Genomic DNA, 22,575 nt, shown 5'->3' on the forward strand with positions numbered 1-22,575 from the left:
TTCTGGACTGCCTGAAGTTGATGGAACCAGACGTGACTCTTGATCAGCGAATAAAAAGTGTCTTGCGAGATCTCTTGATCCGTGTGGTGCTGTAAAGAGGGGCACTCCCAGAGCATGTGGTTAAAATCGCTGTACCCGCCGCTTTGCGACTTCGTTAAAGGTGGAGAGCATATATATATACGTGGATTATGAAGAGTTTGTCTTCGGCTGCCGTAAAATAATTAGGAAAAAGGTATACGCTTCTAAAAAACTGTTTATTTGTCGACGTTTCGATCGGAGACCGATCTTCATTCTCCGATCGAAACGTCGACAAATAAACAGTTTTTTAGAAGTGTATACCTTTTTCCTATATATATATATATATATATATATATATATATATATAATATATATATATATATATATATATATATATATATATATATATATATGTATATATATATATATATATATATATGTATGTGTGTGTGTGTGTGTGTGTGTGTGTGTGTGTGTGACCAGATCTGGCCCATTGCTCTACACAATATATATCCACGTACTGTACATACGTACTGGTCACGTAGTGTCATGCATAGTGTGTTAAAGGAATATTTCGGGCCGTTCAGCGAGTGTTGCTTGTCTCTGCTTTTGCCCCTTTTATTTTCACGTGAGCGGGTCTGAGCCACGACCTAGAAGGTCGTGGTCTGAGCTCGGTAGCATGCTCGGAAAGAAGATGCGCACAAGCGACCGCAAGCCCTTCAAAGATGTCTTACAAAGCTGCTATGATAGCATCTTAAATGATCTAGAGCACCTTAAAAGTATGAGCACCGCTTGAAGTTGTAATCGTACATTGCAGGATAGAATTCGTTGAAAATTGGCGGCAAAAGTCGGGAAGTTTCTTATTGGCCCCGTAGCGCCATCTTTTGCTGCAATGGGGAACGGTACTCCGGTAACATTTTATGTTTTCACCTTCGCTTGTCGAAATTACATATAAGAAGCTCACAGCGTGACTATAGAATTATAACATGGGTGTCTTTCTTGTTATGTTACTGTCGGGCTGCCGCCTACATAAAAAACGAAATGTAACAATAAGAAAAGCAATACAGAAACTGATCCATAACCGCTGGGGCCAAACTCTCAAAGATGGCCGGCTGGGATCGGTGAATCGGTTCGCGCAAGCGACCGCGTGTTTCCGCTGTTTACCGCGGGTAGTATTTATTTTTTCGAGCTTTTTTTAGTGCTGGGCAGAGCGATGGATCGAGCTCGGAGGAACTACGCCAACCAGAGCGCGAGGCTAGCGGCCCATCGCTTGAACCAAACCGTAGATTAAGTGCTGCTGTATGTCATCCAAAACACTTCTCGGGTAACGGAGAATGAAACACAACATGGCTGCGTCTCTCAGTTCACAGGAAGAGCAGGTAAAGGCGTCATTTTTTTCTCTAAATGCCGTTAAATAAGGCGGATACGGTGGTTCCGTTTCGCGCACCGAACTGGTCGCGTGGGAAACGCCGCTGCTTGTCATTCGCTGTCTCGTTCCGTCATCGCAAATTGCGTTATCACCACACGAAACCACTCGAGGTATCCGCGATTAACCACCTGCGGCCTACCTCGTTTTCTTTGGTTTACTAAGGTTGCTGGTCGCATAGTAATTTTGATTGTTCCCACACGTCGCACTTGACAGCTTCGCTTGTGAGTTGACGGAAGAAGAAGAAGTGCGGCTACCTTGCTAGCCTGACTTCGTCCATGTTTTGTAACATGTTCGTGCAATGTGATCATGATCTATGTTCTTGTTACTTCCTTTTCTACTGGACCGCAAGTGACGCCTGGGAGCAGTTCAAGTTACGGTTATTCTCTTATTTCTTCCTTTTCTGTCATTTGGAACGTACCACGATAAAACTATCAGTTCGTCGAGTTGACAAGTTGAGACCGCATCCTCATTCTGAAGATTTCACGTTGTAATCCGCGCATCGGACTGTTATGTGTCACTCTATGCCTTAATATGCGAGCCACTACATTCGGCTTTGGCCAATCTACCTAGTTTCGATATTTGGTTGATCGCACACATTTAGCTCCTCAAACTGGAAGTAACTTACAGTTAGCAGTCTATCGCACAAACGGAAGCAGTCATTGATTTTGGCCTATATAAACTTTGCTTGTTTGCCCCTTGAGACTTCGCAGACAGACTGCCCGGCGCGAAAGTATTTACGCGGTGTACTGGAAACTTCATTATCTTTGAGCATGATTTGTTTTCACAAAGCACACAACTTTCACTAATACTTTAGATATTGCAGGGACCAATAAGTGATTCCTTTGATATTGCGGGGCTTGTCTGCTGTATGTCATCTGCCTAGCGTTTTGTGGCTGGCCCCCCCAACATCATTACGTTGCTATAAGTGTTGCCTCAGTGGATTACGGAGATAAACAAGGCTGTGTGAAAGACTTGGAGCAAGCTTTATTTATGCCAGCAGTGCCCCTTATGACTGCAAAGGCGCGCGCAGACTAGCAGTGATGTGCCTAAATGATAGCTGTGTCAAGAGTTTTGCATATTGAGAAATGAAGTCGTGTGCCAGTCAACAGCACATGCTAAGACGTGTGTTTTATATAGAAGCACTAAGTGCTCTCGAATGTCCATTGAACATGGTGTTGAAGGGGCACTGAAACTCTTTCATTAAAACCCAAAAACGCGAAGCCTTTCAGAGCATCAATTTGTGGAGCAGTGCTTGAAAAGAGCTTATTAAAAACAGAAATAAAGGAAGTGTAAAGATTTTAAATTCTCTTTAGATCTTTATATGGGGTCAGTGCCAATAGCGACACCATGCCTACCTATGAATAATCTTTTGGGGTTATCAAACAAAGGTGCCTGATAGCGACAGTGGAGTGATGACAGAAAAAGGGGGACATGTTTGCTTCCCCTTTCCTAAAACTTTAAAACGGGGAAGGAAACGGGAACCACTGCCTAATGGCTGTCACGCCTCTTAGCCATCACTGGCATGCCATAAGGCAGAAGGTAATCAGGAGCTTCAAAAGCCCAGAGGGAGTATGCAGTCTATTTATAAGCTTGTAGGCTCCTTGTTGCATGCAGCAGAGTAGCGTTTGACTTTCATGTTCACTACAGCATTGTCTACATATGTGGAACATTTTCTTTTAACCATGTCAATAAAGGTGTTTCATTGCTGCTTTAACGGCAGAAGCTGTTTTATAGCCATACTAATGCATTGTTTATTATCCTCCTCAAACTTCCGCAGAAGGGAAGAACTTGAGCAGCTCCAATTACTGTGTCACTTAGTGGTGCTATTGATTGTTTGCATGTCTGGAACGAGTTACTTTTATAAAATCTCGTTACCTGTGGTTCGATGCCCCGTTTTAAATTGCCCTCATGTGGTAGATCTTGAGTGAGTCTCGTAAAAGCTATGCTTTCTCTTTTCTCAACAGCTGGTGAAGGAATTTATGAAAGTGGTGAATGAGCAGAGGTTGAGTCACAGTGCGGGGCCCCTGACGTGGAACGCTGCTGTCAAATTTATGATGGCCCGAAAGTTTGACGTTCGTCGAGCCCTATCCCTGTACGAAGCTCACGAGGTACTTTGTCTTTTTGTACATATCTCGTTGAAACCCAAGTGGCATCTCGCTTGATACACTTTCGTTTTCTTTATTTTCCTTTTTTTCCTCTACTCACAGATGACTCGATATCGAGAAGGGCTGTGCACTTTTGACCCTACAACTGATCCCTTAAAAGGGGAACTGGAAACTGGGAAGTTCACAGTCTTGGTGAGCTTGTTACTTTCTTTTGCCTACTTCCTGTTGTTGTTCGCCTATTCTCGCATTGTTGCAAAGCGTTGAGCATTGCCGTCCCAATCTGAACAGAAGTGATTTGACGTATATGGCTCTAGTTCTGTCTTAATTCTATTGCACTGCCTGCAGCCGACACGAGACAGTTCCGGAGCTGCCATCACCATGTTCACAGCGAGCAAGCACTGGCCATTGCAGAGTTCGCACAAGGTCACCCTGCAAGGTGTTGTCTACCAGCTAGACGTGGCCTTGGAGAGGTGTGTGCTTTTTACTGATCAAAGGCAAACACTTATACACTAACATGTAGGAGCTGCACTGAAGTGTTGGCTGTTGCCTGTAAATATATGTCACTCTTTGATGGTCCAAATAAATTGCGCACTGATTAATATAGTAGCTCCCACGTTCAGAGAAGTTATTAAAATATGACATTTTGTTTGCAAATGGATCTACAAAATGAACTAAATTCTTGCAGCATATTCGAACACTCAGTCCAACATATCTCTGCTGAAGAATCTATTGCTGGGCTTGTTGGTACATACCTAAAGAAACGAAGTAACCCAGCTTCTAGACGCGTACACAAGAAGAGGAGACGACAGACACACGCTGGGTGTGTCGTCGTATCCTACCTAGCGTGGTCTATCGTCTCCTCTTCTTGTGTACTCATCCAGAAGCTGGGTTACTTCGTTTCTTTAAATATCTCTGCTTGCGTAACTAAGGTGTCTATATACTATACAGAGTGACAGATATTGCCTTCACTTCTTGTGATATGTTTCACCGTTTTCAGTCTGTTTTCTTCTGGTCAGCAGATGGCTTTTTTGCACGTTTAATCTTTCCATTCTTTTTTCTTTTGTAATTATGTGCAGCCTCGAAAGCCAGAGGTGCGGGATAGTGTTCATATACAACATGACCGGCTCAAAGTACCAGAACTTTGACTACGAGCTCAGCCAAAAGATATTGAATCTTCTCAAGGTGAGGGCCTTTTGTATGACTCTGCTGCTTTCTTCCTCTTCTTTTTTTTTTTTTTTGCTTACCTTCTTGGAGTTTTATCTCATTAGATGAGTTACTCATTATTTTGGAAACTTACATGTATCAATGTTTACAGCAATTTTTCTGCACAAGATTTATTCTGTCTATTTGGCCATAGGAGCTGTTCTTCACTTGAGTGCATTGTGAATATTGTGCAAAGCATGGTAGTGCACATAAGAACAAAACATATGGTTGAGCCGCAAGCACTACAAATAGCTGGTGGCACTTCTCATGCAATCTTCATTAACGACTAAAAAAATAGTGTGTGCCACATGAGATTCAAAAGTAGGGATGCGTTATGTAGTAAATTTGCATAACATTGCTTCATAAGTTATAGCTAAAACTATGAAGAAATTACATAAAGCTTTACAAATGTGGACCTACTCACCATTAACAGAATGGTACATTAGCACAACCTCACTCTTTGCACTACCTCCAATTTGTCCGCATTTATAATTAGAACATGGTTCGTCACATTCTGGAAACAAGTGTAGAGAGGCAACCTAACCTGTGGCTTGAAGCAATGTTAGTTCCATCGGCTGTACTCCCAACATATGTTAATAAAAATTGGCACAAATTTTGCATATATATATAAAGCAGCCTGTTATGAAATTTGCAGAGTGATGCAGTTCTTTATCCACACTACTTAACTAGCTTTATTGTCTGCTAAATATGCAATAGAACGGGAGAGCATTTCGAGATCTTTGCTGGTCTGACTATGCATTCGCTGCGACTGTGTCCTGGTGCTTTGCAGGGCGCCTACCCAGCAAGGTTGAAGAAAGTCTTGATTGTTAACGCGCCATTGTGGTTCAAGGCACCATTCCGAATACTTCGCCTTTTTGTCAGGGAAAAGCTCAGGGACAGGGTGAGTTGAAGCATTTAGAGCATCAGAGACAGTGGATTGTTTTACATCATTACGGAAATAATAGGCATATGCTTTGCTTGCCAAAGCTGTCTTCTCTCTACGACTGACTAACTTGTTAATAGAGAACCCTAGCCTGTGACTACATTGTGACTTAATTTTGTTATTCTGTGGTGTCCCGTTAACTTGGTATTCGTGTGCTTTTGTTCTCGTTATTCTTGAAGAAACTTACTCGCAGCAGATGTACATCTTGTGTTTTGGGTAGGTTTCTTTATTTTTCTCTTCATAGTGGATTTATCTTCTGCAGGTAACTACAGTTAGCCTGGAACAGCTAGGTGCACACATTCCATACACTTCATTGCCTCGAGAGCTTGGAGGAAGCCTGGCTATCAACCACAAGGCCTGGCTGCTTCATTGTCTCAAGTCCATGGCTAACAGGTAGCATAAAACTCTGCTGACGATCCCTAGATGCCTTTTGTCGTAAATTGTGGAGCCCTCATTGAACGGTGTTGCTATATTGTGATTGGCCACCCAGTTGAAGCAGTCCAGTTAATGCTGGACGATTACCCGCAGGTACAACTTATCAAGCGAGGTGCCAGTACCACCGGCTGTGCTGCCGGCCAATCCTGCCGAACCCGTCGAAAACGATGTTGTGGCAGGGGAGGTGACAGAGGAGGAGGAGGAAGAAGAGGCCTCTTCTGCAGCGCAGCCAGCAGCCATTGAAACGCAAAACTCCGTCCAAGAGAAGCAGAACTGTGAGGAACGTGAGAAGGAGGTTGAAGTGATCAAGGAGCCTGTGAAAACCACCGCAGCAAATGTGAGTCACGTACACACAGGAAGAGCAAGCTTTCTTCTGTTTTTTTTTTTTTTCTTTAGCTTCGTTCAAACAGTGAGGCATACCGTGCATAGTCTTATTGAGCAGATTTGGTATGGTAGCTTAGCAGGTAACGCATTGCGTTGGTGAGCTCAAGGACACGGGTTCGACTCCCGCCCTTGGCATCTTCATTTTGATATGGGCGTAATGCAGGAACAACCTCGTAAAGAATTCAGATGCACGTTAAAAAGCCCCGGGTGGTAAAAATTAATATCGAGTCCCCTACTATGAGACACCTCATAAACATATTGTGATTTTGGCACATAAAATCCCAGTAATTCGATTCAGTTTATTTCGACATCACAGGAGACATTACAAATCACAACAGTGATGCTGTGGGGCGAAAGCAAAAGCCATTAAGGCTTGACGAAGGCTTCCTCACCATTTGACAAGATAGCAACAGTAGCATGAGATCAGTCATTATAACCTGTACTTCAGGGTCATGTCGATTTGCATTTTAATGCATGTAGAAAAATGTAATTATTATAATTAATTGGGCAGCACAACACAGTGAAAATGAAAAAAAGGCATACAGGCATTGGAGTGCACCGTGTTCTTGTAACAGCTGTTTTTCTTTCGTTTTTTTAATTGGGGCAACTGCTTTTCATATCAAAAGACAAAAAGCAACACGAACGATAACATTCAAAAGAACATGCAGATGCCTGAGGTTGAGCTCCGTTATTACAGAATCTAGTGACCTCTCCAAATCTGTCTTCATCCGCAGGAAGAACCTGCTGAGCAGACGAGGGTCGCCGCAGCTTCACCTGAACTTGTCATAGAAGAGGAGGAAGACGAGAAGTGCCCTTCCTCATCGTCAGTGTCTTCTTCATCTCAGTGGGATGAAGGTACTGCCAATGGTGAACACAAGGACGGTGCCGTCACATTGGAGGAGTTCATCAGCCAACTTCAAGTAAGCAGGAATGCCTGCAGCCAGTGTGTGAAGTGTTGTGCACATGCCTACATTAGGCCTATGTGGTTTCTCATTGAATCCGAGAACACTCTACAAAGCACATGAATTCAGTGGGCTACGTTTGTGTGATATGGCAGGTACAATGCAACATGTGCCTCTTTTTATGTTACTGTCATGACTAATGTAGCAGCTATATTATGGTCCTAATGACAGCATAGGTAGGCGCGACAGTGAGATTTTAGCACGTGAAATTGTGATTTCTGCATGCTGGAGTCTGCGTGAGAAAGTTCTTGTCTTGTAGACTGACCTTTTCACACTTTTCATTTGCTTTGGTTTAACTACAAGCGAAGTTCAAAGCAAATGCTTTCCATCATTGATTGGCCACTTGGAATGTACAGATTATTGACTCTGGTAATGGAGATCCCAACGTCCTGGAGACCAATGACGAAGCCTAGTTTCAACCACTCATGGATGAGATGCGAACTACGATAGGTTTTATTTTTTTAGTGGGGGGGAACTAAATATTTTATGAAGCAGGTCACTTCATCCTTGCCTCAAAAACATGTCTACAAAGATTACAGCACCAGGCTCCTGCTTTGCATGAAACTTGAGCAGAGCGTTTACAACTTCTGATGTTTGTAATTGATGAACAATAAAATGTTCAGTTTGTTATCCCATTTAAATTGCAAAAGTAAAATGAGATAATTACTGTTCTTCATATCGGCTGTTGTCTCATGGATCTTGTAGGTTTGACAGTTGCTCGACAAGTGTCCGTTATTACATCGAGCGAACACAAATCAGTCTTCATAAAGTGTTCCTTTGAAGCCAGACATTGTTTCTGATACTTCTGATATTGCCACTTATAATTACATATAAATATTTATAATTACAATGAATAGTGAAACAAAAGTAAAAACACTGTCTGTTTAAGTGCAACATCATCTTTTACATTTAGTACTTGTAGTATTGCTTTTTAGCTGCAGTGGTGGTGCAAGCAAGACATGTAAAACACAACTGCAAATTTTTATTATGTAAGTGAGCACTTCCTATACGGGGTGTTTTTTTTTTTTTTTTACAATACAGATTTCTTATTAAAATGCTATGACAGCCAGCCCCCTGTTGTATTTGCAAACAAACTCTACGCTGAGGCAGAAAAACTTTGCCACACCCAAATTTACATTCAAATGAGTAATTAACAAAAACTTTCTAATTAGCGTTTTAATTATTAACTTTAGGACCGTTGTTTATATGGAAGAGTTATAAGATGCAACATATTATGGCATGCTCATTTTTTAAAAATCGCAAAAATTGCACATAATTTGAATTAATAATCATGCAAGTCCGAGGCTCCAACCTAGGCGAAACTGAAAGTGAGTGCACCGGGCACTCAGGAAATCCATCAGCTCTGTTACGTCAGACCGGAAGCTCACGTGACGAACTTTGAAAAAAGGCACGTCACAGCAGAATATAGTCAGGAAAAACGGCAAGTTGTCCCAAATACTCAAATGGACCGCTTATTCTTTGCATTTGGTGTTTAGTGCTTACCTATTTCTTTCACGATGTACTTAAGAAAACTGCAATTTCCACTTTTTCTTTCACTGTACAGCTTAAAACTGGGCGGCAACCACAGCGGTGCTACTTCTCGCAGACAAGCGAAGAAGTTCTTTGCACTTCTTTCGAGTTTAACAAAGAAAGAGATAAGCACTACACACCAAACGCAAAGAACAAATGGTCCATTTGGGTATTCGGGACAACTTGCCGTTTTTCCTAACCATATTCTGCTGTGACGCGCCTTTTTTCAGTTCAGTCTACTCAAATTCTGTAATTTCTAAAAGTGCCAAAATAACGGGTCCAGACAGGCTTCTTCAAAAACTTATTCACCCTCACTTTCAGCAATCACACATGAGCTATTTAGTTGTGGTTCTTGCACGCACGATAAATTAGTTATAGATTCATGGTGCTTCTTTTTTTTTGATGATGATGCTGTTTTTGGCACATACCAATTAGCACATTTCATTACCACATTGTCTTTTATACCAATGATTGTGCTTCAATGAAATTAGCTTTCTGTCACTATCTCCCGCAATCAATGAAAGTGAACTTAAACTGCGCTTGGGACGAGACACCAGAGTAGAAGCAGACAGGATGAACGCAGAGCTTCTATCTACTCTGGTGTCTCGTCCAAGCGCAGTTTAAGTTTACATAATACATCTTGCCAACTAGCCCCCCAACACATGCAACTGAAAGTGACTTTTCCATTTCATACTTGACTTGTAGGTCAAAGGTCGTCGTGGCTTGTATCAGGAATATTCTGAATTAAAAGCAAAAAGTCCCGAGGGCACCTTTGTCACTGCAAGGTAAGCGGCATTTTTCAAAAATCCTTTTGGCAGGCAAGGGCGTAAGGGTGGCTCTGCAGTCGATGCAGTAAGCAATGAAACAGCCTCACTTCGATATAAATATACCCTTCTTCTCTATTGTTGCCCTTTAGTGTTGATCATTTGTTTATTTGATTGCTTAGTCCCCAATTAATCTCTATTTTTGTAGTAACGATTCCTTAGCATGGTGAACAGGGCAGACAACAGGACGAGCGAGATAAAAACAGGTGACATGAACAACTGAACCAAGTATTATCATCCCTTTAAAAGTAAAAAGGAGCCTACAGCTTCGTTCAAGAGACCATTTGCTCTTACCCTAAAAATTCTTAGATTCCTTCTTTAGTTTGTGTTTTTCCTAGGCGGCAGTAGACAAAATGGGTATTGTCCAAATACAATGTAGTAATGTGTGGCACGTCTACAGACAGACAAACAGTGGGGCTAAGGCAATGGCACCATCTGGTATATTCAGTACAACCTCATTAAGTCAGATTTCATGGGACCAAAAAAAAAAGCTGTCCGAATTGACCAAATGCCGAATTATCGAGAGCATCAAGAAAACAATAAACACGTGTCTATTACGTGAGTATACTTTTATTTACTGCATGAATGTGCAAATATTTTTCTCATTTTGCATAAGAGGTGTGTAAAATCTGAAAGTGTTGTCATCCTACGACTTCCTTCACAATGCGACTGTGGTGCAAGACCCTGTGTCATAGCTCAACCGAAACGTGCTCTGCACCCCTTCCTTGTCACATACCGCCACCACCAACACCACCACATGTACATGACAAAAATTTTTTCACCAGCAATATATCAAACAACAGATCGTTCATGAATTGCAACATAGCAGACGAGTTTTATGCCATCATACGGACTGTGCCTGAAGCACTCTTTGCCTTCAACAGCTTTTGCCATGTTTGAGTTTTGTGACATTGCACACGAATTGCACCGAGTCAAAACAAAGCTGCTGAGTACCATGCCTGCTGAGGAAGAAAGCGTGGTCGCTAACAACACGATCAAAGGCAACATCCGTGTGGTTCTGAAAGCACGCACAGCCTGCGCACACTGAGTCGAAATGAAATCACTGAACGACGTGATTAAAGTATCCACACAGTTCTGAAGGCGCTTGCAGCCTACAAGCCCCGAATCAAGAGAAAACTGCTGTTTGCCATAGCTGCTGCAGAAGAAAGCTAGCTCATGGCTAGCTTACTGATGCACAATTATGGATGGTGACTCCTACACTTCCGATGGCATGTTGTGAAAATGAAACTACTGTTTGTAGTAGCCGCAGTGAACGAAACTGCAGTCACTGTCGACGCTTTCATCAATAGCACCCACGCAGTTCTCATGCACGAGTCAAAACAAAACTAGTCTGCTGGAACCACTGAAGCCTTCGTTACCAACACGATACTGGATGGTGACCACGCTTTCCTGAAGGCCTGCGACCAACGCAGTGTCACACATGGTGGTAAACGCAGATGTAAATAAGCATGTTATGTCGATGGTGATGTGGACTACGCCACCCTGCTTCAGTTGGATGTGAACGCGATTTCCACTCCTTTGTGTTGCACACTTGGGGAACTTTAACAGAGCACTGCTGCAAGCTCAGCGCGCTCCGAGGATTGTTTGAACTAACTGAGTCACAGTCACATATAACCGAATTATTGATAGTTTTATGCCATTGAATGGTGCATGTGCTTGCCGAGACCAGAGAATAAGTCCTAATTAATGAGCTGTTAGTGTTGAAATAAATAAACACGGCAGCCTTGGCATGTTTCCAGCCTTTTCACATGCCCAACACACCTGTCATTTGAGATTGGCACACACTATTCAGAGGCGCCATCGCTGGTGGTGCACTTTAGACACCCCATAGTGCCAACTGATCTTATATGCCTCATGTGGCTCTGAGCTCCACGAGCAGTCCTATTAACTAAAGCAGCATCAGATACGTCTAAATTAACGGAGTTTCGTGCCATAGGCTTATGCACATGTTTCACGGGACCAGACGGCGCATCCGAACGAACTAAATTTCTGAATTGACAGGTGCCGAATCCACGGGGCTTTATGTAATAGTGAGTGTGGCGTGCATACTGTAACAACCTTCACGTGAAACCCATTCACAAATTGTTTAGATAAGAGCAGATCTTCAAGAAATGCATAGCATGCATCTAATAAAATGTGTATCGGAGTGCTCTGCAGCTATGTGGTGTGAACTTCTGTTTAGTGTCATACTTGGCGCATTCTTTTGTTGATTCCCGTTTTGTTTGAGTTCGTTTCAGCTGATGGGAAAGTATACTGAGTAACTAAAGGTGCCTTTCTTTTCCCATTCTTTCTGTCCGTGCAGAGTGAAACCGAATCAGTGCAAAAATAGGTACACGGATGTGCTCTGTTTTGACCACAGCAGAGTGATTCTGTCCATGAGGAATGAAGACGACTGCAGCACGTACATCAATGCCAACTTTGTAGATGGTTACCGCCAAAAGAATGCTTTCATATCAACACAAGGTAGGGCACTAAGTGATGCACTTGTGGCTTTTTGTCACACTATTATGCCATCAAAGAGACTGTAATGATGATTGCTTAAAGTAGTAGTACATACGTATTTGGCATGCAGTGGTGGTTCAGTTGCACCATTTTGCTACATTTCTAGTTGTCTTTATGTTGCTGTGGCCATCGAAGTGCGACTTGTGTTAGCTGTGTCAGAGTTGACTATATTTGCCTGCTTACATTTCTTTGTGGTGTAAAATGTTCTTGTGCTGGCACCTAACACCACAAAAACCTTTCCTATGACCTGTGGAATCCCTGCCTCCTCCCCTTTTTATTTGAGTGCTTCGGCTCATTAATGCGTACAGAGAATATCTGTTGGCCTATGGGAGACCAGCGCTGGATAGGTGGCGCGTCGAAAAAGGGCGCCTGGCGAGGACATAACTCAGCCGCTCGCATGGCCTCCGCGCCGCCGGCTAATCTCGGAGGCCATGCCGCTCGCACTCAGAAGGCCGGCCGCACTGTACCGCGGTGAGTGCACGCGCTTGCGCCATTCCCGCGCTTCATTTTGGCGTGAACAGCTCGAGCAGCCGTTGCACCAGTAAAACTGCTCTGTGGTTTATAAAAAATAATAACTTTGTGTCAAGGCTACTTTCTCAGGAAAGCTCTGGAAAACTGAGAGAAGCCCTGCAAAGCAGACTACGTCTGTGCATACGGCGTCGAAGAGGCAGTGCTGTGTCGTGGTGGCGACTCCGTCGTCACCATTTTCTCGTTGTGTCCTGGGATTTGTGTCATGCTAGTGCAGGCTCACAAGCCTCCATTGATAAGTACATGCTGCGTCGGGCCATTGATAACTACGTGCTGCATCGTGCCATTGATAAGTACGTGCCCTCACTACAGTAAAAAAAAGTAAGAGGCAATGGGTAGCTGCGTCAACGTTTTTCTGCCATGGTATGTATGCCCAGCCTGCGGTATGCACGCGGATGTTGATCAAGCAAACTACCGTACTAGCATAGCATGTATGGTGTCGCGCTGTTATGCTCGAAGGCGTGGGATAGATTCCCAGACACAGTGACCGCATTTCGATGGGTTTGAAATACAAAGAACACCCGTGCACTGAGATTTATGTGCACATTAAAGAACTCGAAGCGGTCAAAATTAATCCTGATTCCCCACACTACGGCGTGCCTCATAATCATACCTTGTTCGGCACGTAAAATGCCAGCAGTTGTCGAAGTTGATCAAACACCTTTATTCTAAGCAGACACAGGCAAGCGAAAAAACTAAGACAGTATGTTAGGTGAATTAAACAGCGAGTAAAAATCCAAGACATTTGACCATTTTCTATCGAGACATAATTCCGATGTCACTTCGCCGCGGCAGCCAATGCACAAAGAAGCTTTACCACATCGGCTGACTCCAGAAAGCTAAGCTTCGAGTAGTCCGCTGCTTTGTTCGTGACAACAACTCTGTCTGTAGCACAAGTGAAGTTGAACGGTGGCATCCATCGCGCGCGTATTTCTCATAACAGTTCAGCGGCTTCGGTGAACGTGCCCCCGTACGCATCTCATAGACAGACAGCTTTCCTTCTGCTTAACTGTTTGCAAATAATGTAGACTACCTGCCTATCGTATCATATTCACTGCACGCGGTGGCATCAGAAGGAGCTTGGTGGTGGTCAGATGAAAAAGTTGTTACATATGCCGCATGCTGCATAATATGTATGTTTTATTTACAACAAAACAGCGATTGAATTCTGCTAGTTGGCCCCGGTTTACAATGGTGGCCCTCACTATCGAAAAAATCTAGCAGTCACGCGCAGTTCGGTTTAGAAACCAGCCCGACGCTACTAGAAAGGAGAGCAAGAGCAGAACATACTGTGCTCACCTGACTGCCAGGATGCAACGGCGCATCCGTTCCTATTCATATGTTTTAGAAGGAAAAGCATAGAAGGATACGTCCTCCTTTATTTCTACTGTAGTGAAGAGGAATGTCCAGCGCTGCAGCCACATCGCCAGCCCTGCGCGAGGCACGAGCTGGAGCTGCCTAGCCCATGCTTTTGCTGCAACGCTGTCCGTGCCCGTCCAGTTCTTGCTGCTACTGTTACGACGCAACCACCGCTTGTAGCCCAGTCTTTTCATTATACATGTATTTTATACATGTATACAAAATACATTATACGTATATGTATTTTGGTGGAGGTGCTGGGTACCATCAGTCGTACCATCAATACCATCAGCCGTACCAGTGCGACCAACTTCCCGCTTCGACCAGGCAGGGTACCTACAGAGTAGTGGCCAATGACGCACTCTCGACAACCGAACGATCTGTTTTGTGTGTGGCCTTCCTGGCCACGTCGTGCGATATTGCCGTCGGCGCATACCTCCCTACCACCAGAGCTTCGAATCTGACCCGTGTGTGTCACCGCGCCCACCGTTCTCAGCATCTCGGAATCCCGGCCAGACGTCTTCTTACATCGACCACCGCCCTCCTGTTAACCATCGCTCGCCATCGCCTCGACGCCGCTCGCTATCGCCGATGCATCGTCGTTCATCCACGCCGGAGCAGGAAAACTAATTGCCGCAGTTCCAGAGGCAGGAACTGCGTCACCCGGGAAACGACCAAGACCTCTCCCTTCACCGACGAACGTTATTGATGTATCTGTGGACGGCGTCGCTGCACTCGCCCTTGTCGACACTGGTGCCGCAGTTTCAGTTATGAGTGCCAAACTCTGCCGCTTGCTAAAAAAAGTTACGACGCCACTATTGAACATATCTCTTCGTACCGCCAGCGCAGATCGCATCACGCCGGCCGCTGCATGTACTGCTCGTGTTGTGATTAATGGCCTGCTCTATGTCGTCGAATTGTTAGTGCTGCAATCGTGCTCCCACGACCTCATTTTGGGCTGGGACTTTCTCTCCGCTAATAAGGCCGTCATCGACTGCTCTCGCGCTGAGGTCGAATTTGAAGTGCTTTCCGACGCCCCGTTATTTGACGCTCCTGAAACCGAGGACAAACTATTTGTTGCGGAAGACGTTTCGATACCGCCAAACTCTTTTGCCCTTGCCACGGTGTCCTGCAACAGCATCGCCGAGTCGAGCGCCCTTTTTACGCCATCTGCCATTTTCGCCCGTCACAAATGCTCCGCTCTGCCTTTTGCCCTTTTGGAAATTCGTGATGGCGTCAGCAGACTGCCTGTCTCGAACCTGCTGTCGTGTCCTTTAACATTGCTTCGTGGCGAGTGCCTCAGGCGTGTCCAATGTGTCGACCTTCTACCATCATTGACCTGCCAACTGGTTCTACCGCCGAACACGAAGTCGCCGAAGTGTCCTGTGTCTCCTCGCAGGAGACTACTACACCTGATGTACTGAGCAGCTCCATCGCTGACACGCTAACCGTTTCTCAACGCACCCAGCTTCTACGCCTCCTCGACAAGTTCCGCTCTTCCTTCGACTGCCAGCATGCTTCCCTTGGCCGCACGTCAGCTGTTAGTGACCGCATCGACACGGGTACCAATGCGCCGCTGCGACAAAGACCCTATCGTGTGTCCGCAACAGAGTGCCAGGTTATCGACGACCAAGTAGCTGACATGCTGAAGCGCGGCATCATCCAGCCTTCGAATAGCCCCTGGGCGTCTCCAGTTGTTCTCGTTAAGAAGGATGGGTCAATTCGCTTCTGTGTTGATTACCGTCGTCTTAACAAGATAACTCGAAAAGACGTTTACCCCTTACCGAGAATTGACGACGCCCTTGACTGCCTCCAGGGCGCGGAGTTCTTCTCTTCTATCGACTTACGGAGCGGCTATTGGCAAGTCCCCGTGGCACCTGACGACCAACCTAAAACAGCTTTCGTCACACCTGATGGCCTTTACAAATTTCGTGTCATGCCTTTTGGTCTTTGCAACGTGCCCGCAACATTCGAGTGGATGATGGACAATCTTTTGCGTGGTCTTAGGTGGAAAACGTGCCTGTGCTATTTAGATGACGTGGTTATATTTTTGCCAGATTTTCCCATGGCATCTCTGCAGGCTAGAGGAAGTACTGCAGTGCCTAACTGACGCCGGCCTTCAGCTCAACCTGAAGAAATGCCGCTTTGGCGCAAGTCAGCTCACCATCCTCGGCCATGTTGTGTCCAAAGACGGCATTCTTCCCAACACTGCCAAGCTTCGGGCAGTCGCTGACTTTCCTCGACCTTCGTCTCTAAAAGAACTTCACAGCTTCCTTGGCCTCTGTTCGTACTTTCGCCGCTTCATTCGTAATTTTGCGACCATCACCGCTCCCTTGAATCGGCTCCTACGAAGCGACTCGAAGACTTACGTTTGGTCGCCCGCCTGTGACAATGCCTTCCAAGAGCTGCGCTGTCTGCTAATCTCACCGCCAATCCTGCATCACTTCGACCCTTCCGCCCCGACTGTGGTACACACCGACGCCAGTGGTGTTGGACTCGGCGCCATGCTCACGCAGCGCAAATCGGGGTACCAAGAGTATGTCGTCGCATACGCAAGCCGTACCCTCACTAAAGCCAAGAAGAATTATTCTGTTACGGAGAAGGAATGCCTGGCCATAATTTGGGCTCTTGGTAAATTTAGACTTTATCTATATGGCCGCCCCTTCGACGTAGTGACGGATCACCATGCTCTTTGCTGGCTATCCACGTTGAAGGACCCCTCCGGGCGTTTAGCTCGCTGGACTTAGCGGTTGCAAGATTTCGACATGCGTGTCGTCTACAGGTCTGGCCGCCGCCACACCGATGCCGACGCCCTATCACACTCCCGTGTCAACCGAAAGCGCTGCCTGCCTACCTGCCGTGGACGAAACACTTTCGTTTCCAGCAGGCTGCGACATGGCGTCTGAGCAACGCAAGGATGCCTGGATCAGCACCCTTCTGCGATTCCTTTCCGACCGGTCGACTTTTTCTTCAGCTTCTCGAGCATTGCACCGTCAAGCTTCCCACTTTGAAATCCGCGATGGTCTCCTCTATCGCCGGAACTACACGTCTGATGGCCGCAAGTGGTTACTGGTCATCCCTCGCCATCTTCGTGCAAAAATATGTTCAGCCTTCCACGCTGACACACAGTGCACACATGCGGGCGTCTTCAAAACATACGCCCGACTTTCCTCCAGGTTTCATTGGCAAGGCATGTACACCTTTGTGCGCAAGTACATTCGGTCCTGCCCACAGTGCCAACGATGCAAAGCTCCTCCTCAGCACTCCCCTGGTCCGCTCCAGCCAATCCTGTGCCCGGCCAGGCCCTTCGACCGCGTTGGCATTGACCTGTATGGGCCCCTTCCATGCACGGCTTCTGGAAACCGCTGGGTAGTTGTCGCTGTCGACCACCTGACACGATACGCAGAAACAGCTGCTCTGCCTGCTGCCATGGCCCGCGACATATCATCTTTCCTCCTGCGGAACTTCATTCTCCGTCACGGCGTCCCGCGCGAACTTCTGAGCGATAGGGGATGTGTGTTCCTTTCCGAAGTCGTGAACGCACTCCTTGCCGAATGTCGTATCGTTCATCGTACTACTACCGCCTACCATCTTCAAACTAACGGCTTGACGGAAAGGTTCAACCGCACCCTTGGCGACATGATTTCTAAGTATGTTGCCTCAGATCACTCTGACTGGGACCTAATTTGCCCTTTGTGACGTACGCCTACAACACTGCTCCACAGGCGACTACAGGCTTTTCGCCATTTTTCCTCGTATATGGCCGAGAACCTTCGACCACACTCGATACCATTCTGCCGTACCGACCCGATGCCTCCGAATCTACGCCCATCTCTGAAGCTGCCCGCCGCGCCGAGGAATGCCGTCAGCTCGCCTGGTCGTTCACAACAGTTGACCAATGGAGACAAAAATCTCGGCGCGACGGATGACCACCCGTATCCTCACTTTCTTCCGGACTCCCTTGTGTGGCTTTGGGTTCCAGCTGTCCCTACTGGTCTCTCCTCCAAGCTTGTTTCCAAGTATCAGGGACCCTACCGTGTTGTTGCGCAGAGGTCACCTGTCAACTATATCGTCAAACCACTTACACCATCTACAGACCAACGCTTTCGGGGTCGCGAAACCATTCACGGTACAGCGTCTGAAGCCTATTATGATCCGCTCGTAATAAGTTCACCATGAGTCGCTAGGATGGCTCCTTTCCGACGGGGTACGAATTGTAGTGAAGAGGAATGTCCAACGCTGCAGCCACATCGCCAGCCCTGCGCGAGGCATGAGCTGGAGCTGCCTAGCCCGTGCTTTTGCTGCAACGCTGTCCGTGCCCGTCCAGTTCTTGCTGCTACTGTTACGACGCAACCACCGCTTGTAGCCCAGTCTTTTCATTATACTACGTATTGTGGCACTTGAATGTGCAACAGTACCGCCAGCATCCTTTAGTTTTGTTTCGACAATACGCGCCCGCATCGCCTCAACCAGTCGCCACTCTCGTCCGTGGGAGCGGCTGGGGTATGCGCGCTTTGACCGCCAGGGCGGCACTGCCCACACCGCGGAAACTCCAGCGCTGGTTCCCTATAACCCATTTGGATGGAAACAAAATGCAGAAATGCTGGCACACTTAGTAAAGTTTATATGCACATTAAAAGAATCCCACATGGCCCTCTATTGTAAACACTGTGGTGCTTTGTGACATTATATCCCATCGTTACTTTAATTATTCAATTAATAGCAAGGCCTGCTTGCTTTTATGTTCATTCAGGACCTTTGCCAAAGACATACACAGACTTCTGGCGAATGATCTGGGAGCAGCGCTGTGCAGTAATTGTGATGACGACAAGAACCTTTGAAAGGGGACGGGGTAAGTGCGGCCAGTACTGGCCGCCTGGGGAGCCTGGTGCCTCCATAGAGCTCGAAGACCTGTTCAAGATCACCGTCTTGGCCAAGGACCCTAAGCCAGATTATGTGGAAACGCAATTGGAACTGTTCAACTGTGAGGCAAGTACCTTGCTTTCTTTTATTTCTTTTTTGTTACAGCAGGAACTGTTGAGGACTTCACAGCTTTGTGGCACTTATTGCCAGTCTCGTTATTGTGTCTGTCACGTGTTTCTTGTATTGACGACATCTTTAGAAACTGAAGCTGTTATTTGTGTCTCTATGGGCGATTGAAGTTCTGCTTTTCTCGTTTTATCCTCGCACCTACACAGAGCCAGGAGTCCCGCTCCGTGAGTCACCTGCAGTTTACAAGCTGGCCGGACTATGGTGTGCCCGACTCTGCCTTGGCCATGCTGGCGTTTCGGGGAGTGGTCCGTGAGAAGCAGGCGCAGGCTGTGTCTTCTATGGAGCCCAAGTGGGATGGCCATCCCCTAGGGCCACCCATCGTAGTTTCATTGCCGTGCCGGAATTGGCCGTACCGTATGTTACCATACGTGCATCCAAACATTTCACCTCCTCAAACAAAAGCTTCTATACAAAGCAGTATGGGATTTAGTACAGTCAAACCTCGATATATCGAACACGGACATATCGAATTATTGCCTATATCGAACGGTTCCTATATCACGTGGGAAATCGCATGCATTTTTAATTTTTTATTTCGAACGAAGTTTGACGTATAATGGATATATCGAACTCGGCCACCCCAAACCGCCCGCGCTCCGTTGACAGGCGGCGAGCTTTCCCGCAACTCTCGAAAATAGCGGTAGCGCGGTGGGCGTTTACGACTGCTGCACACATCGATGGCGCCGAGTGCGCCACTTGAACGTAGCGGCATACGCACGCCGCAGCCTTGCAGCAACGACGCACTGCACTTGTTGCACCAGCTCCTCCTTGATAGTATCGGCAGCATCCGTCGCATCGGTCGTTGTTGTGCTCGTGTGTTAGGCCTGCCGCGCGTTGTGGTGTGTGTAGCGATGGCTGCAGACGCGAAGAAACGGACGACCCTGACTTTTGCAGCAAAACTGGAAGCAATCCAGCGCGTTGAGAATGGTGAGAAGAAGTCGAGCGTCGCGGACGGGTTAGGCATACCAAGGAGCACATTGAGTACTCTGCTCAAAAACAAAGCCGACATAAAGGCCAAGGCCGAGAAGAGTCAGCACTCGGGCGCGCGGCGTGTACGCAAAGCTGCTTTTGAAGATGTTGAGAAGTCTCTCCACAAGTGGTTCATGGACGCAAGGGCCCGAAATATTCCTGTATCGGGGCCGATGTTGCAACAGAAGGCAAAGAACTTTGCATTCATTCTCGGCGTCGAGAATTTCAGTGCGAGTAGCGGTTGGCTACAACGTTTTAAGACTCGTTTCAACATTGTCGGGAAGACTGTGTCGGGAGAGAGTGAGGACGCCAATGATGAAGAAATTCAGAAGTGGCTTGATCATGAGTGGCCCAAAGTTCTCGCCAAGTATGAGCCGAGCCAAATCTTTAATGCTGACGAGACGGGCCTGTTCTGGCAAATGCTTCCGCGGCAAACGCTGGACACTCGCGGGGACAAGTGCCACGGGGGCAAGCAAGGCAAGGCCCGTGTGACGGTCCTATTGGCTGCCAATATGGATGGGAGCACGAAGCTGCGGCCACTTGTAATTGGCAAATTTAAAACCCCGAGGTGCATGCGGAACTGCCCCAATATTCCGGTGACTTATGCCTGGAATAAGAAGTCGTGGATGACGAGGGATATTTTCCTCAAGTGGCTGAAGGCGTGGGATTCGGACCTGGTGCGTCAGGGACGGAAGGTATGCCTTATCGTCGATAACTGCACGGCACACCACACCGATGCCCAGCTGAGCAACATCGAAGTGGTATTTCTGCCGCCCAACACCACTTCGAAGCTCCAACCGTTGGACCAGGGCATTATCCGCACATTTAAGTCTATCTACAAGCGTCGGCTGATCGACATTTTGCTTGTAAGACTCCGGATGGGCCAAGATCTGAAGATCGATCTTTTGGGCGCCATCCAAATGCTCAAGGCGTCGTGGGAAAACGTCAAGCAGTCGACGATAGCCAACTGCTTTCGGCATGCGGGCTTCGGTGGACGCACTGACGAAGCATCAGTGGAAGAATCCGAGGAAGCTGGGTTGGCATGCGCAGATGAAGAAAGCGAGCTCGCCGAAACGTGGAGCAAGCTGGAGAGCTTTGTTGGTGCGGAGCCGCAAAGCATGTGCATCGAAGACTTCGTTGGAGGTGACGACAGCACTGGTACAACGGCGGAGCTAACGGATGTAGAGATCGTCGCCGAAGCTACCGCTGAGCAGCCGAATGAAGACGCTGCCGAGGTGGATCCCGCAAGCGCTGATGGTGCCCCGCTCCCGACATCAGCTGAGGTCGTAGCCGCTTTGGCCCTTGCGCGCCGCCACTGCAGCGCGATTGAAGGCACCGGCCTTTCACTTGTGGATCGCCTGGACTATGTTGAGGACGCAGTCGTCAAACACGCCATTGCCAACAAAAAGCAGGCTATTCTTTTTCAGTATTTTAAGCCAACACAATAAATACTTTGTTTGAATCTTCAAGTGAGTATTTACTGCACCACGATTGGTTCGTTGGTTGTTTTCTACAAGTTCTTGACGCATTTTTTACGTGATTTTTTATATCGAATTCTGGATATATCGAACTATTTCGCGATCGCCGTGCCGTTCGATATATCGAGGTTCGACTGTATTGTGGTGGTCGGGGACTGCGAAAAGAAATGAATGCACAGTGGTGGAGTAGGGCAGGGGAGGAGAAGGGTATGTGCATGTTGTGACTCTATCGATTTCATTGTTGCTGGTGTACAGCTCTATGGCCTGTATGGATTGACACTGTAAAATACTATGTGCCTTTCTGATGATTATAATTGTTTAGATTGAAGATTCATTAACTGCTCTGGTGACGCTGCAATGTATCATAAATACTCTTTTCTGTGCAGGAACATTCATTACCTTAGACATTTGCATCAAGCAGCTGGAGGAAGAGGGAAGAGTGGATGTTCGCTCTACAGTGGAACGAATTCGTTCCCAGCGTGCGTTTAGCATTCAAATGCCCGACCAATACGTCTTCTGCCACCTTGCGCTGCTTGAGTTTGCCCTACTCCGCGGGCTGCTTCAAGACGTGGCTCTGGATGGCTTCGACGATGACGACGACCGTGATGGCTCGGACTCTGAGTGATTATGTCTGCGCATTGTTCTGCTGTAGAACTTATTATTTTTTAATGTAATTTTCTCGTCGCAAACTTGTGGCTCCGGTCGTATAGTCACGATCGTGGCACCGACCTAGCGATACGTTTCACTTTTGCCTCTGTAGTTGGGTTGAGGTATACAAACGTCTAATCTAACTAATGTCGTACCTTATATATAACTCTAAAAAGCCTGTGTGA

General features: G+C 46.6%; 1 protein-coding gene across 1 annotated transcript; it reads left to right on the forward strand.

Annotated features, from left to right (window-relative positions):
• Window positions 1–1,090: 1,090 nt before the first annotated feature.
• Window positions 1,091–22,569, forward strand: LOC119387274 (tyrosine-protein phosphatase non-receptor type 9-like). Its single transcript, XM_037654615.2, is given in 16 exon segments — window positions 1,091–1,397; window positions 3,412–3,555; window positions 3,655–3,744; window positions 3,898–4,022; window positions 4,629–4,734; window positions 5,546–5,656; window positions 5,961–6,091; window positions 6,227–6,470; window positions 7,252–7,437; window positions 9,715–9,794; window positions 12,157–12,317; window positions 18,997–19,232; window positions 19,442–19,621; window positions 19,623–19,649; window position 21,949; window positions 22,129–22,569. Coding segments are annotated over 16 exon segments (2,106 nt in total). The 5' UTR covers window positions 1,091–1,352; the 3' UTR covers window positions 22,368–22,569.
• Window positions 22,570–22,575: the final 6 nt, after the last annotated feature.

The sequence above is a fragment of the Rhipicephalus sanguineus genome, chromosome 3, assembly GCF_013339695.2.
Source record: "Rhipicephalus sanguineus isolate Rsan-2018 chromosome 3, BIME_Rsan_1.4, whole genome shotgun sequence".
NCBI lineage: Eukaryota > Metazoa > Arthropoda > Arachnida > Ixodida > Ixodidae > Rhipicephalus > Rhipicephalus sanguineus.